Here is a 13,211-nt window from a genome sequence, read left to right as displayed (position 1 = left end):
CAGATTTTTTTTGTTTATTTTCATAACAGTCATGTATACTAATGTGCGGAGTGGTGTTACGTCGCTGCCACAGTGAATGGAAGTCAGAGATGCTGATCTTTAGCCACCAATCTAGAAAAGCATCAGAATGAGAAGCCCGAACTGTCCCCAGATCAGGCGAGATAATGGAATTCAGCTACACCCGGGCCATTTTGGTATTTGGATACAGCTAAGTCCACAGGAACAGTATCATCAGTGTCTTCTAGTTGTTACAAAGCTCTTAACATTTACAAAGCCAAACATGTAGTTTTGACATCACAACGTAAAGAAAGAAGAATGCTTTTATTGAAAGAAGCTCTTCCAGCTTGTTTGGATATCTGCGCAGGTCTCAGAGGAGCCAGCTCGTTCAGGAAGCACAGAGAACAGGTCCTAAAATAGTTCTCCTTAATGTCACAGTGTTCAGATATGCAGAGACTGTGGGATTACTAAATGGGGCCGTTTCTCCAAAAAGCATCTTACAGGTGTATGTGAAGACCCAGATTCAAGGCTGTTTCCGTAAATAACAGCTGAAAAGTGATGCATCATGAAGGAACTACAAATAAAACAAAGAGGTCATATTATGTTTGCATAATATTTTGTATTTGAGGCTTAATCTGAAGTTATGACACAGCAGTTTTCTAATGAGCAATAACATTTCCCTTTTTACCGTAATAAAGGAACTAGTTCTCTGACTCACACTGATGATGGTTCAGTAAGAAGCTTTATGTGGAAATGAAGCCCTTTAGAGGTTGTTTTAACTACAATCCAGATTTTTAAAAAGCACTTCACCGGTTTCACTCATGGTATTCTGCTCTGGAGGATTTCAGTCTGAGGAAAATAGATGCACGATGCTTTTCTCGCTCCATTAGGCAAGTCTGACGACGTTATCAGACTTGTCTGTTTATCTAACAAACCGTGAACGTCTGCGATTTGAAAGCGGTGAGCAGTCAGGCAGCAGGAGCAGCTAATCGAAGATCTTATCTCGTAGAATTATTGGAAATGTGACCAAACCTAAGACTGCTTTCTTTCCACATGTTTCCCCTACTTGTGCTCCTAAAATGCTAGACTAAACCTTTAAATAAAGACTAAAATTGAATATGTTCCCTTCATTATCTCTGTCACCATCTCATTTTAAAGATGCCACACAATATCCGCTTTTAATGACGCGAACCAACTCAAGGATCAAATAAATAAATGTGTTCTTCTAGATCTCTATAATTACCATAATTCAACAAATATTAGGAGTTATAGCTGCTTCGGTTTGAAATGATTCAACATCATAGAAATGTGTAACACACTACATTTACGTGTTTTATTTTTTAACGAGTTATATCTCAGAGAAAGTTTAGAACCACGTTTTTAAATGGTGCTTGAAGTTCCTTATGACCTGTAAAGATAAAAAAAACTTAAGTTTATTAGATCCGATCTAAATCAACCAGTAAAGAACAAGGTTTAAAATATTTGTGATTAGGAATAAAGATGCTAGAAGTTAGAAATATATTAAAAAATCTATTAGTTCTGTTCGGATGGAACTTAAAGGTACTCGTTGCAAACTATGAAATTAAGCATAAAGGTTATCCTGAGCTAGATCAAATGGTGCAGTTAAAAAAGGTTTTCCAGATATATTGATGTGCAGTTCTGGAATGCGGGTACACACTGAATGTAAACAAAGACTTTGGCTGAAAACCATGTGGACGTTTGAGTCATGTGACTGACCTACATCAGGTCCGGGCAGGCCGTCGTCTGTGTAGGTGAACAAATATGGCCGAACTGGATAAGCGTAGAAAGAAAGATGGAGTAAAATAACCATCAGGAATAAATATCAGGGATCAAACCGGGCGGCGGAGCGCCATGATCACAGAGCTCGGCTTTCAAACCGTTTTCAGTTAATTTTAGGTTAATGAACGCACGCCGTACGTCAGCAGTCCCCAACCTTTTCTGCAGCGCGAACCGGTTTTTATACAAAGACAACTTTTCCACAAACAACTCAAGAAGTTCTTGGGTTTTTTTTTTGGCCTTTTTGCTACAGTTAGCTGGTTTGATAGTGAGTGAAAAAAAACTGCAGCTAGAAGGGCTAACAGAATACTTTTTCAAAATAAAATACCCTGCAGATCAATGTGCAAGAAAATATTTATAAAGGTTTTTTTACTTTTTAAATTTCTGCGTGGCCCAGATCCAAATAATCTGTGGCCCAGTAGTTGACATCCAGTCGTAAATTGTGTGGATAAAGTTTATTATTTCATGAATGCTTTTATTTTTGCTCAGTGTTCATCACTTTGCAATAAGTACCTTTAAGGGTCGTTGAGTTTTCAGTGTGTGGAATCTTTTTCTTAGGGTTTCTGTAAGTTTTAGTCTTAAAGAAGCTGAAGGGAACAGTCCCACTTTATACATCTGTTTGAGCTTCTGTTTGCAGGTAACTCGTCTACCTGTTCAGGGGTGGATAGCAGGCTCTAACTTGTTAAGGATGAAGATACGCTTGATGTTGATGCTTTTCAGATTTTTAGCTGCTTCTGCAATTTCTGGATAAAAAAAACAAGTTATCTGTCAGTAAACCTGTGATCAGGTCTATCCTAACGCTAGTTTGAGGACTATAGATGATAAGCATCTTGGTATATTACTCTTATACTTCTACTAATAAGTGGCTCTTTCTTGGCTTTCCTTGTGGAGGTCAAAGGTCAGCTAAAGAGCAGCACACATGTCAAGCTTCTACCTTTACACATGCTGTTGTGTCTAGCTTATTGTGCAATGACTACATCATGAAATTATTGCTTTTGAGTCGCAGCATCTCCATGGAGGTGCGTTTCTCCCAGGTCTGCCAACTCTGATTTCTCTGCCCCTGAGTTTGTGGCATTGAATTGCATAAAAGTTCCTCCCGAAGCGAGCCTACACCAGGGACTCGCACACGGGTGGGTTGTCGGAGTCCTGGCTGTGCATGGAGCTCAGGCCCGTGTCCGAGTCCTCGTCGTTCGTACTGGAGGCCTTGGACAGACCTCGGGCCTGCTCCACCCAGACCGTGCTCCTTTCTCCTGACCCCGGGCTGGCCTCAGCTCCACTTGCAGCCAGCTCCTCATGCTGCTGCCCACCATCAGTTCTGTTGACCTGCTCGATCTCCATGGTTTCGACTTTGGCGAGCAGGTCCAGAAGTTCACTCTCTTTGGTTTCCCAGAGTTCCAGACTCAGGTCCAAGTCCCCTCTGATGGCGTCCAGGTCCGTCTTCAGCCTCAAGCCGATGTACAGACTGGTGTCCAGCTGAGTTTTGACCCTCTCCTCCTCCAACAGGACCTCGTTCTCCGACAGACTCTGAACATCTGGCTCCACAGCTGGAGCTGCAGAAGCAGAGGGACCCGTCTCCTCCGCGGCGCTCTCTGCGTCCTGCGCCGCGTCCGCTCCGCTGTCCTCCCGCCGCCGCTTCATCCACCTCCGGTTCAGTTCCTCCTGGATCTCCCCGGCGATGCTCTCCACGAGCGCCTCGCGCTCCGTCAGCTCCTCCTGCAGCCTGACCACCTCCTCGCAGCGGCGCGCGTACTCCTCGAACTGCGCGAGCGCCTCCTCCGCGCAGCGCGCGTCCTGCCGCTCCGCTTTGCGCTTGCAGTCCGGAGCAGGAGGCGCCACGGAGGAGTCCACCATGTATGTGTCCTGCACGTAGTTCACCCCGTGTCTCTGGATCCGGTCGAAGTGCACTTTGGCCTCGTAGCGCTCGATCTCCCGGTCCAGCTCCTTGATCCTCTGGATCTGCTGCCGGATCGTGTGGTCCTGGGAGATCACCAGATGCACCAGCGTCTCCATCTTCTCCACGGAGCCCTTATCCTTGGGGACCACCTGCTCCTTCTTCCTGTTCATCTTGTCCAGCTTCCTGAACGCCTTCCTGACGATGCGCCTCTGCTTGTCCTGGCTCAGGTGGGGCGCAGGGGCCGCGGCGCTCCAGCAGCTCCTCGCGGGGCCCTTGAGCAGCCCGGCCGGACCCCCGCTCTCCCGGCTCTGGACCACCCGCGCCTCGGCGCTGCGGGGCCCGTTGTTGGGCAGCGACGCTTCGTTCTTCACCAGAACGAAGCGGACGTTCTCCTGCTCGTCTCCCCAGGCGCTCCACAGCCGCAGGATCTTGGTCTTGTTGGGTAAAATCCGCTCGAAGCCCCGCCACTTCTCGACCACGCAGTAGGACTGCGGGGACCCGGACAGCATCGCTGCCGAGTCGCCCTGCTGCAGGTTCTGGTCCTCCAGCAGAACCTTCACCACATCAGCGCAGGTGGTGCGCCTCGTCAGCCCGGAGACCAGCTTCTCCTCCCGGCAGACCCACACGGAGACCTTCCCCTCCTCCGGCTCCATCTCCGGATAGACCCAGGTAGGAAAGATAAAGTTTTCCGATCAATCCTCTGAGTTAAAAACAGAAGCTGGAGTCTTCAAGCTGAAGTTCTGACTCCATTCATGGAGCAGAAATATGTCCGAGAACAGAAGAGCCAAACAGGTTCCACTTTATTCCGATCATTCAGGCTGAACTTGCTGCGTCATCCTTAAAAGGATCACATCGTGTCCCAGTCGTGCCGGGTCCCCTGTCCTCTGTCCTCTGTCCCCTGTCCCCTGTCCCCTTTCCCCCCGGCGGGTCGCTCTCAGCTGCGCGCGGCTCCGGAGAGGAGAGGAGCGTCCTTGTCTCAGGACAGGCTGCTCTGATGTGGGACAGAGACAGAGACAGAGACAGGAGGCTGCTGGGACCGCCTCCCCCCTCCCTGTCCCACAAACACACTCCCTCTTTTTTTTTTTTACCACAAAGTGAAACCGGTTAGATTTATTCCTGAGCCACAGAAGAACATTTATTCTAACATTCCTTCCACTTTTGAACGGATTCTTAAATATTTCAATTTCATGCTTCACTACATTTGGTGAAATTTATCATTTTTCCCCCCTTTCAGAAAATATATAATATACATAAAATATGAGGCGTGCTTGTAACTGTAAAAGATGCAGGTTATTAAAATAAGTGAGTTAATGCTCTTTGTCATGTAGAAGATAAATAATACAAAAGGCCTCTGCAGAGAGGCGTTTTGAGCCGATCCTGAATTAAAGAACTTGAAAAGTAATTAAAACTCAAACAATCCTTGAAGGAATGCATATCACCCGCCGCCTTTCAAGCTAGATGTTGAACTAAAATCATCTTGTGTTGAGAAATGAGTTATTTTATGTGCTGTAAATGATTCTCAGCTGCTACCACATTTAATTTTAGCTCAATATCTGCAAAAAACACTGATTTTTGTTGTGTTGGCTAATGCTGATTAGCTATGGCGGCCATGTTAAATTGGATTTTCTTCAAAGGTTAATCAGCTGTGGACCCAAACTGTTATCATCCAGACATCTTTCTATCATCTCCATCTGGGACAAAAACAAACAAATCTTCTGCAGAAGAACCCAAACTGTTCGCCTTCATTTAGGATTCCTGTTGCTGAAGCTGCAGATGCTCACCTGTAGGAACACATGAACTTAAATTAATTTACTTTAAAAAGAAAAGGAAAGTGAAGAAAGCACCAATTTGAGCAGTGGTATGAATCTAGTTTTTATTGTTTTGATTTTGTTTTTATTAAAACCTCAGATTTTTTACTTCTTAAGCACTTAAATCAAATTGCTTTTATTTGGTTTTAGCTTGAATCTTTTCTCGTTTCCTTCATGTTTTTGAAAGTTTTTAGGAAAATGTGTAAACTCATTTATTTCTTTTGCTTAAAAGAATCAAATGACATCATTCTGTGGTGTTGATGGCATTCGGGTCTAAAAATATTTTTGCAGGTTTTCTAAACTTAAATTGTTTCTTTGCTTTATGACTCAGCTAGATTTATTATTTTAAATGATTTTAGTTGTTGTTTTGTGTCACATTTTAAACTCCAGGTGACCTAAAATGCTGCCAACACAACCACAGCATCCCTTTTCTGTCTGTCCTCTGTTTTAAAACTCTTTCATTTTTTTAGTTTTTAATTCATGTTTCCTTCTGAATATGCAGACGCATCCTTTGAGCTTTCCTTTAGTTACCTGAATGTTTTGAATGTTTTCGTGCAGAGCAGTTTTTTAGCATTCTGAACAAATCAGATCTGACGAGTTTGCAGAAAAAACATGAGCCCAGAGCTAACGGTGGAATATTTCCTCAGCAGCGTGCGTTGTTACAGATTCATCTCTGGAATCTCCACTTGACTGGATGTTTCTGAGCTCAGCTGGGCAGAAGGAACTCATCTTTTACACTCTGCAGAGCGGCTGAAGCTGCAGATATTTCACATTTTCTGCTTTAATTGTTCTGATGTTTTCTGTGCCTCTCACTGTTAACATGTCTGTGTATGCTAACCTCTGCTGTGACCAGGTTTATCAGTCAATTAGCTGCTTAAAAAACCAGCAGGGGTCGGGATCATAACGGTGTGTGTGCACACAGAAAGCCTTCATTACAAACACTAGGTTTGGATTAAGAGGATTGTCGGTCCTGCGTCTGGGAGGTGAGGTGTTTTTTTTTTTCATTTATTAATTTTTGACCTCGTTTCCTGTGAGGTCACACCGCGTCTGTCAGGTTTGATACTTTAAACGTCATCACTTCATCTTATTTAGGATGACAGCCTGTTGTATAGATGCTGGATGCATCACTTTGTTGCTTTATTGAAACTTGTTTACGGTTTTTGGGATACTGGCTTACTTTTTTATTGAAACTTGTTACAGTTTTGATTGAAATGTGTCTACTTTTTTAGTGTTTTGTAAGTGAAGCTTTCTTAAGGTGTTGGTTTGTGGTTCGTGAGGAGGGTGCAAGCAAAATAAGCATTTCAGTTCCTTGGTTTTAACATTTTATTGCTGAAAATATGACAAACAAAACTTCCAGCTGTTTGTGGATGCAAGCTGGTTGGCTAAAACAGTCTTGGAGGTGTGAGTGTTAAAAATGATATCAATACCTTTGCAAATTGTTACAAACTGCAGCTGTTAATGTAAATGAATTTTAAAAAAACAGTTTTTTAGTTTTTATGTTCCTTTGACTGTGGCGCTCTCTGCTGTTCAAACAGAGAACTGCACATATTTGCACAAAAACAAACTGATTGACAAACATGCATGTTAATTAAACAACTTTAACCTCCTCTATGACCAGGAAATTAGCTGCATTTAAAGGAATGAGAAGCTAGGAGTTTTATTCCTAATAATTCTGAGTGGTTTTTGGATTGTGTGGTTTGGTTCTTCCAGTTAAAGAGACCAGAAGTTTGGAGCCTTTTTAAAATGTTTTCCTCCTGTAGTGTCGGTGAATCAGCTTGTTTGAGCTCATTTCCGGTGACCCGGTAATGTCAGATAAGTTTGCTTTGAGAGTTTGGGGGTTTTGGCTGAAAACTCAAACATATCAGAATCAGCTTTATTTTTTATTTTTCTGCCGTGTTTACATGTTTTTCCTGGCATCTCAGTGCAGGAGGTTCACAACAAAAAAAACAGTGTTACACACAGCTGCCAGTAGTATAAGCAAAAGTATTAGACAAAAATAAAAATGTACAAAGTTTGAAATGTGCAGATGTATAAATTTTAAAAGTAAAACGTGCAAAAGTAGAAGTTAGTCTGTCTGCAGGTGTCTTTTAGTGTTTTATATCCCGACAGGTGATGGGAAGAAACTGTTTTTGTGTTGTGAGGTTCTGGTTCTGGTAGAGGGGAGGTTCTGCAGGTGTTCAGATTCTGGAGGTCAGAGTTCAGGGAGTGACCTCAGCAGAACCAACGACCTGCTTCGGTCTCGTTTTGTCTTTAGCAGCAGACCGGACTGTGAAGGAGGCGGAGAGGATGCACTCGAATGCACCATCGCTGACCTTCAGGTTCCTTCATCTGCTGGCAGGCTTTTTTATGTTTCGCTCTCACTTCTGGTCCTGCGAGAGGATGGTGCAGAGGAGGCAGAAGGGGTGCACAAGTTCTATCATTATCAACGTCTGCATCCAGTTCAGTTCTGGACCTGAATCTTGTTTTGAAACGACTTTATTCAGGATCCATGTTGAGTTGTTTTTGATTCTCATGTTCTGCAGGAAAGTCCGTTTGAGCTGAGATGGGACCAGAATATTGTGTCCTCCTGGATGACTGTGGTTTATCAACAGGACTGGAAATATTTAATTTAATCCTCCTCAAGTAAACAAACAGTTACAGAGTGTCTGCATAATGAGAAGAAGTGGTCTGAAACCAGCTGAGTAATCCAGGTTGTTTCAGTAACATCCTCTCTTTCTGTCTGTCTCTTCAGGGACCAGATGAAGATGAAGCTTTAAAACCCTGCAGAGTCGGAGGTTCTTAAACGCACCATGAAGCATCAGGTTAGTGGAGACGCCTTTTTTAACTTCTGATGGAAAAGTTGTACAAGATGAGCATTTAGTTTTCTTAATGTGAGAGTTTTCTGTGAAACAAGTTAAACAGTCGTGATGAGCAGGAAGAAAATGAAAGATTTTTAGTTTGGAAAGCAACATGACTACTTTAATGTTCATAAAACAAAAAAAATTACTCTTTATTCTGTTATATTTTTAGGATTTAAAGCAAAAATAATAAAGCTGTCAAAAATGTTAATAAAGAAAAAAAGGGGAGAGTAACTTTTAGACAAAATGTTGTACTTTAGTATAAATAATCCAGTATTTCTTCTGCTGATTGGTTGACTGTGATGTTTATTTTTAAACAAAGAAGCTTTTATTTTATGTAACTGTTGCAGAGAAATCAGATTTAATAAACATATTTAAAGGTTTGCGCACAGAGGAGAATAGACCCGTAAGTTTTTATTCATAAAAACATTCAGATTTAATTCTTCTTTTAAAGGTACTCCAAAGAAAATCAAAAATCCTAAAGTAATAAATTAAATCATTTCAAGGGTTAATGTAGTCTTTAAATGAAACATTTGTGAGCTTTGTTTACACTGAGGGCAGACCCACATTTCCCTTTTGCATTTCATCACATCTGGAAAACAACTGGAGTAAACGCTCTAAAACTGCACTGTTTGAAACCTTTTCTAATGTTTGGTTTCATATTTTGCAATGAGTAGTTTTAATATATTCAGGTATAGATGGATCAGCAGCACATAAAAACAAAAAGAATGAGTAAATCAAACCAAAGCACAGTTTAGAACTGACCATTTATTTAAACTGAATAGCATATGCGTACAAAGTCTCTACAAAGCTAGAAAATATCTAAACATACTTTTAGCCATGGGGGGAGGTTACAAGCAAAGATCAGACCCTGTGCAGAACCAATACACACACATTACTAGCTTCTGGTTTTTTTTTTCTAAATGTACTCTCTTTTTCACAAAATAGGATAAACATTAGAATATCAAAGATATACACAACATCTGTAATAAAGGTTATTGTCACCTATTATACAAAGCACCTTATTAAAACCCCTCCGTGCACGGACGGGTGCGCCGCACGTGCGCCGGAGCGGAAAGATTCAAGGCCATTTTGGAATTGATTACAGACGGAAATCTCTGCGCCACACGTGGTTCCGGAAAAGAAAGATAAACATCCAACGTACACAAACAAGACGACATTAAGAACACAGACGACTCTACGGTTGGCTGACCTTTGACCCCCTGCAGGCACGGAGGATCCACTCTGCATCCTGGAGTTGATTATGATGATTAGACATTTAACATTAAAGCCCTACAGCCGAGGAACAGACAGATACTTAAATAAGTCACAGTTTCCTCCCAGATGTTTAGTTTCTTTAAATTTTGCAGCTTCATTTCATCCCTTTTCTTCTGTATTTCCTGTCACATGATGACTGTCTTTGGTAAGCAGGTGGCAGACGACGAGAACGGACGCGTCAGCAGCTTCGAGGCTGTCCGTTAGCTTAGTGAAGTCCCTGCGGCCCGCCGACGGACAAATTACTGCAGCGTGAGACGAAACTCACAGGGTCGAGAGATTAGAGAGGTCCTAAGGTTAACGGCGGGTAAATACATCAGAATTTCAATGATTTCTTGATTTCAGTCATTTCTGGACCGTCTGGAAACAACCACAAGAGTTTTATTTTTATTTAAACGTCTGGGCCTCACTCACTTACATGCAGCACATTTTATCTTCAGCTTTTCTGAGTTCACCTGAATAAAAATGCGTATGTTTTTAAAATTCTTACTCAGTTTATGCAAGCCTGTCAGAAGTTTGGATCCTTCCAGAGCTGCTGAATGAGTCCGACTTTACTGATAGAATCCAGATTCTTTGGTGTTTTTCTTCATTTCCAGGCAGCTGAGATGCTCGTTGTACATATATGCCTGTTATTTTTGTGTTACTCTCAAAAACATTTATATTTTGAAAGTCTCTAAACATCGGAAATCTGCACCTATGTGCTCTTATTTTATTAACTGTTACAGAGATAAAAAAAAAACAGGATGTCAATAACTGATTCAAGATGGCTGCTGCAGCTAATCAGCCTTAGCCAACACAAAAATGACTATAAATCAGTGAATTTTAGATATTAAGCTAAGACTGAGTGTGGTAGTAGCTGAGAGTCATTCACTACATATATTATTATTTAAGGTTTGACCAAAACAGCTTTAACTCATCATTTGTCAGAATAACTTTAAAATCTCTGGCATGAGAGGCGGCGGGCGACAAGCATTCCTTCAAGGAACGCTGGGACTTTAATATTATTTTATTTCTGTGGTTGGGCTTGTCTGATTGGAGAAATGTCTACAAAGTTTGAATTTAAGATGTTCTTCTTGATGTGAATTTCAATCCACCTCCTGATTCGTAAATATTTGGATTCATCATTCATTTAAACAGATGGATTGGGTTAATTTACTAGAATAAACACATAGGTGGTTTAAAGCTGCAGTTCTGTGGATTTTAAAACAATTATTTTTAAAGAGAGTCTGACAGTTTTCCTTCCTGTCAACATGAAGTGCTTTAAGGGGAAAAAAAGTGGAGTTTATTAAACTGAGAGATGAAACGAGGAGAGACTCGATTTGAGTTACAGTAATCCATGTTTTCCCTCACAGATTGTTTATTTTTCCTTCTTTTTAAATTGTTTACGCTAAAAAGCCAAAGTGGAGTAGGATTTAATGGACTGGTCCTTGAATGAGGCACCAGATAACACCAAGCGCGCAACACAAACACAAGCAAACACTGCCATTAGACACCAAAAGAACAAGAAATGAATGCCGTTGACATCTAGAATAAAAATAACTCGTCAGGATGATCCAGTGCTTTACTGCCAACACAAAAAATAACACTCATTAAATATTAGACTTTGGATAATTGGCTAAAAGACACTGAAAACTGAAAGACGGAATTGTCTTTCATCGCGTCTACACACCTTCTACAACAGAACGGAAAGGTCTGCAGCCAAAGGCACTTCATGCTGCTGAGCACAACACGGTCGGACCACCACACGACACCTGCTACAGTACACGCCAACGCTTTTTGGTTTCTGATTCATGAATGGTTTTTTTCACTACGACATAACGTTACGAATCTGGAGGGAGAACGATCGGCTCAACAAAGATCCTGACACACGAGGTGATAAGGCTTCCAGTCGGGATGGAAAATGGAAATGTGGGACGTTTCGGGCTCCGCTCGGATGGTTTAAATAAGCTTCAACCACGTCGTTAAAGGACTCAAACTTCAGGTGAGTGTGGGACGATGCTGTGTAGTTTCTAAAAATTCACAGTGCTTTTTAAAAGGACGTGTTGCCACTTCAACGTGGACTCAGATCTGAAGGATTATAATTTAAATTTAATTTGGATGAAGAGCCACCGGCTGCACAAAAAAAGGTACCTGAATTTTTCAATTATAATTTCTTATTAACATAAATTTTAAGATAGCGATCGTGGAGTTGAAATATAATCTATTTGCTACGATCAATAAACAATTTCCCAAAGTTAAGAAGTTTTTTTTTTTGTTGTTTTTTTCTTTTTAAAGAAAACATACAAAAAGGTAAAAATTGACTTATTTTCTTTGGGACAAACTGTTGACTGGTGCAAGAATTCAGCTCACACAATTTGCTCAGTCTATCTGTACAAATCCACGATATAATAATGCAGAAATGTCATTTCCTCCAACCTTCTCTGGTTATTGATGATACACAGGGTCTGACCTTCAGTGTGCACACAGACGGGGTTAAAACAGATTTTTTTTTTTGTCCTTTTCCCTGGGTCGATTTTCCCAAAAGCACATGACAGAAATCCCTCTTTCGCTTCCATCGGCACAGCAGCAAAATTCAAATGTACTCGGAGTGGAAGAAACCAATTAATGGGAGACGTGACATCTCCTGGTGATACCGGAGTCAGGATGTTCTCGGGAAAAACCACCCAGGTAGATTCTGATTGGTTTCCATGGCTGCGCTGCCACTGTGCTTTTTACAGCTAACGAGCTACTGATCGTCATTTTGTCGATGATATTTCTGTGTCTTGTTTGAAACGCTCCCGTCGAGGAGGATCCTGCAGGACGCAGCGCCGTATCTGGATGGTAATTAACAATCACCCCATTATTATCTGTTTAGTAACGCAGCCATTTCCTTTCTGCATCAACTGAAGTTTTGGTAGAATTCGGGATATTTTTTCGTTTCTGCAAGGATCTACTCTTTCCTCCAACATCGCCGGTAATAACAAAGCAAAAGGCCATATTTGTGTGTTTCTAAGAGAGTGTGTGTGTTATTCCTTGACGAGTCGATAGATGTGGTGCTGTGCTCCGTGGTCGTTGTTGGACACCTCGAACACACACGCCATGCACAGCAAGGTCTCCTGAGTGTCTCTGTTGCTCACCACCTGCACACAAACAGACCCGGCCGGGTTAAAAAGGCTCGAACGAGTTTTAAACGGGGATCAAAGAGTTCAGGCAGAATTATTACAGAGATGGTCTGAAGTGACTCGAAATAAAGCTGTGTCACTACCTGTTAGTTCATGAAAGAGACAGACAGACAGACAGAGACAAACACAGACAGGCAGACAGGCAGACAGAGACAAACACAGACAGGCAGACAGACAGACAGACAGACACAAAGACAGACAGACACAAAGACAGACAGACACAAAGACAGACAGACACAAAGACAGACAGACACAAAGACAGACAGACAGACACACAGACAGACAGAGACAAACAGAGACAGACAGACAGACAGACAGACAGACAGACAGACAGAGACAAACAGAGACAAACAGAGACAGACAGACAGACAGGCAGACAGACAGAGACAAACAGAGACAAACAGAGACAGACAGACAGGCAGACAGACAGACAGACAGGCAG

The 13,211-nt window shown here is 41.9% G+C and overlaps 2 protein-coding genes across 2 annotated transcripts in view; both read right to left on the bottom strand.

Moving 5' to 3' along the window:
• rassf10a (Ras association domain family member 10a) lies at positions 1-4,668 on the bottom strand. The gene has a single exon (XM_017428863.3). It carries the CDS (start codon positions 4,339-4,341, stop codon positions 2,902-2,904), a length of 1,440 nt encoding a protein of 479 aa, XP_017284352.1. The 5' UTR covers positions 4,342-4,668; the 3' UTR covers positions 1-2,901.
• A 4,413-nt stretch (positions 4,669-9,081) lies between these two features.
• Positions 9,082-13,211, bottom strand: part of tead1a (TEA domain family member 1a) — a 42,247-nt gene continuing 38,117 nt past the window's right edge. The window contains exon 12 of the mRNA XM_017428941.3: positions 9,082-12,727. Coding sequence (XP_017284430.1) covers positions 12,614-12,727 — 114 coding nt within the window. The 3' untranslated portion in view covers positions 9,082-12,613. The remainder of the gene's footprint in view (positions 12,728-13,211) is intronic.

The sequence above is a fragment of the Kryptolebias marmoratus genome, linkage group LG11 (genome assembly GCF_001649575.2).
Source record: "Kryptolebias marmoratus isolate JLee-2015 linkage group LG11, ASM164957v2, whole genome shotgun sequence".
In the NCBI taxonomy this organism is placed as follows: domain Eukaryota; kingdom Metazoa; phylum Chordata; class Actinopteri; order Cyprinodontiformes; family Rivulidae; genus Kryptolebias; species Kryptolebias marmoratus.
Note: the sequence above shows the minus strand (reverse complement) of the source record. Positions and strands in the feature narration are given on the sequence as shown.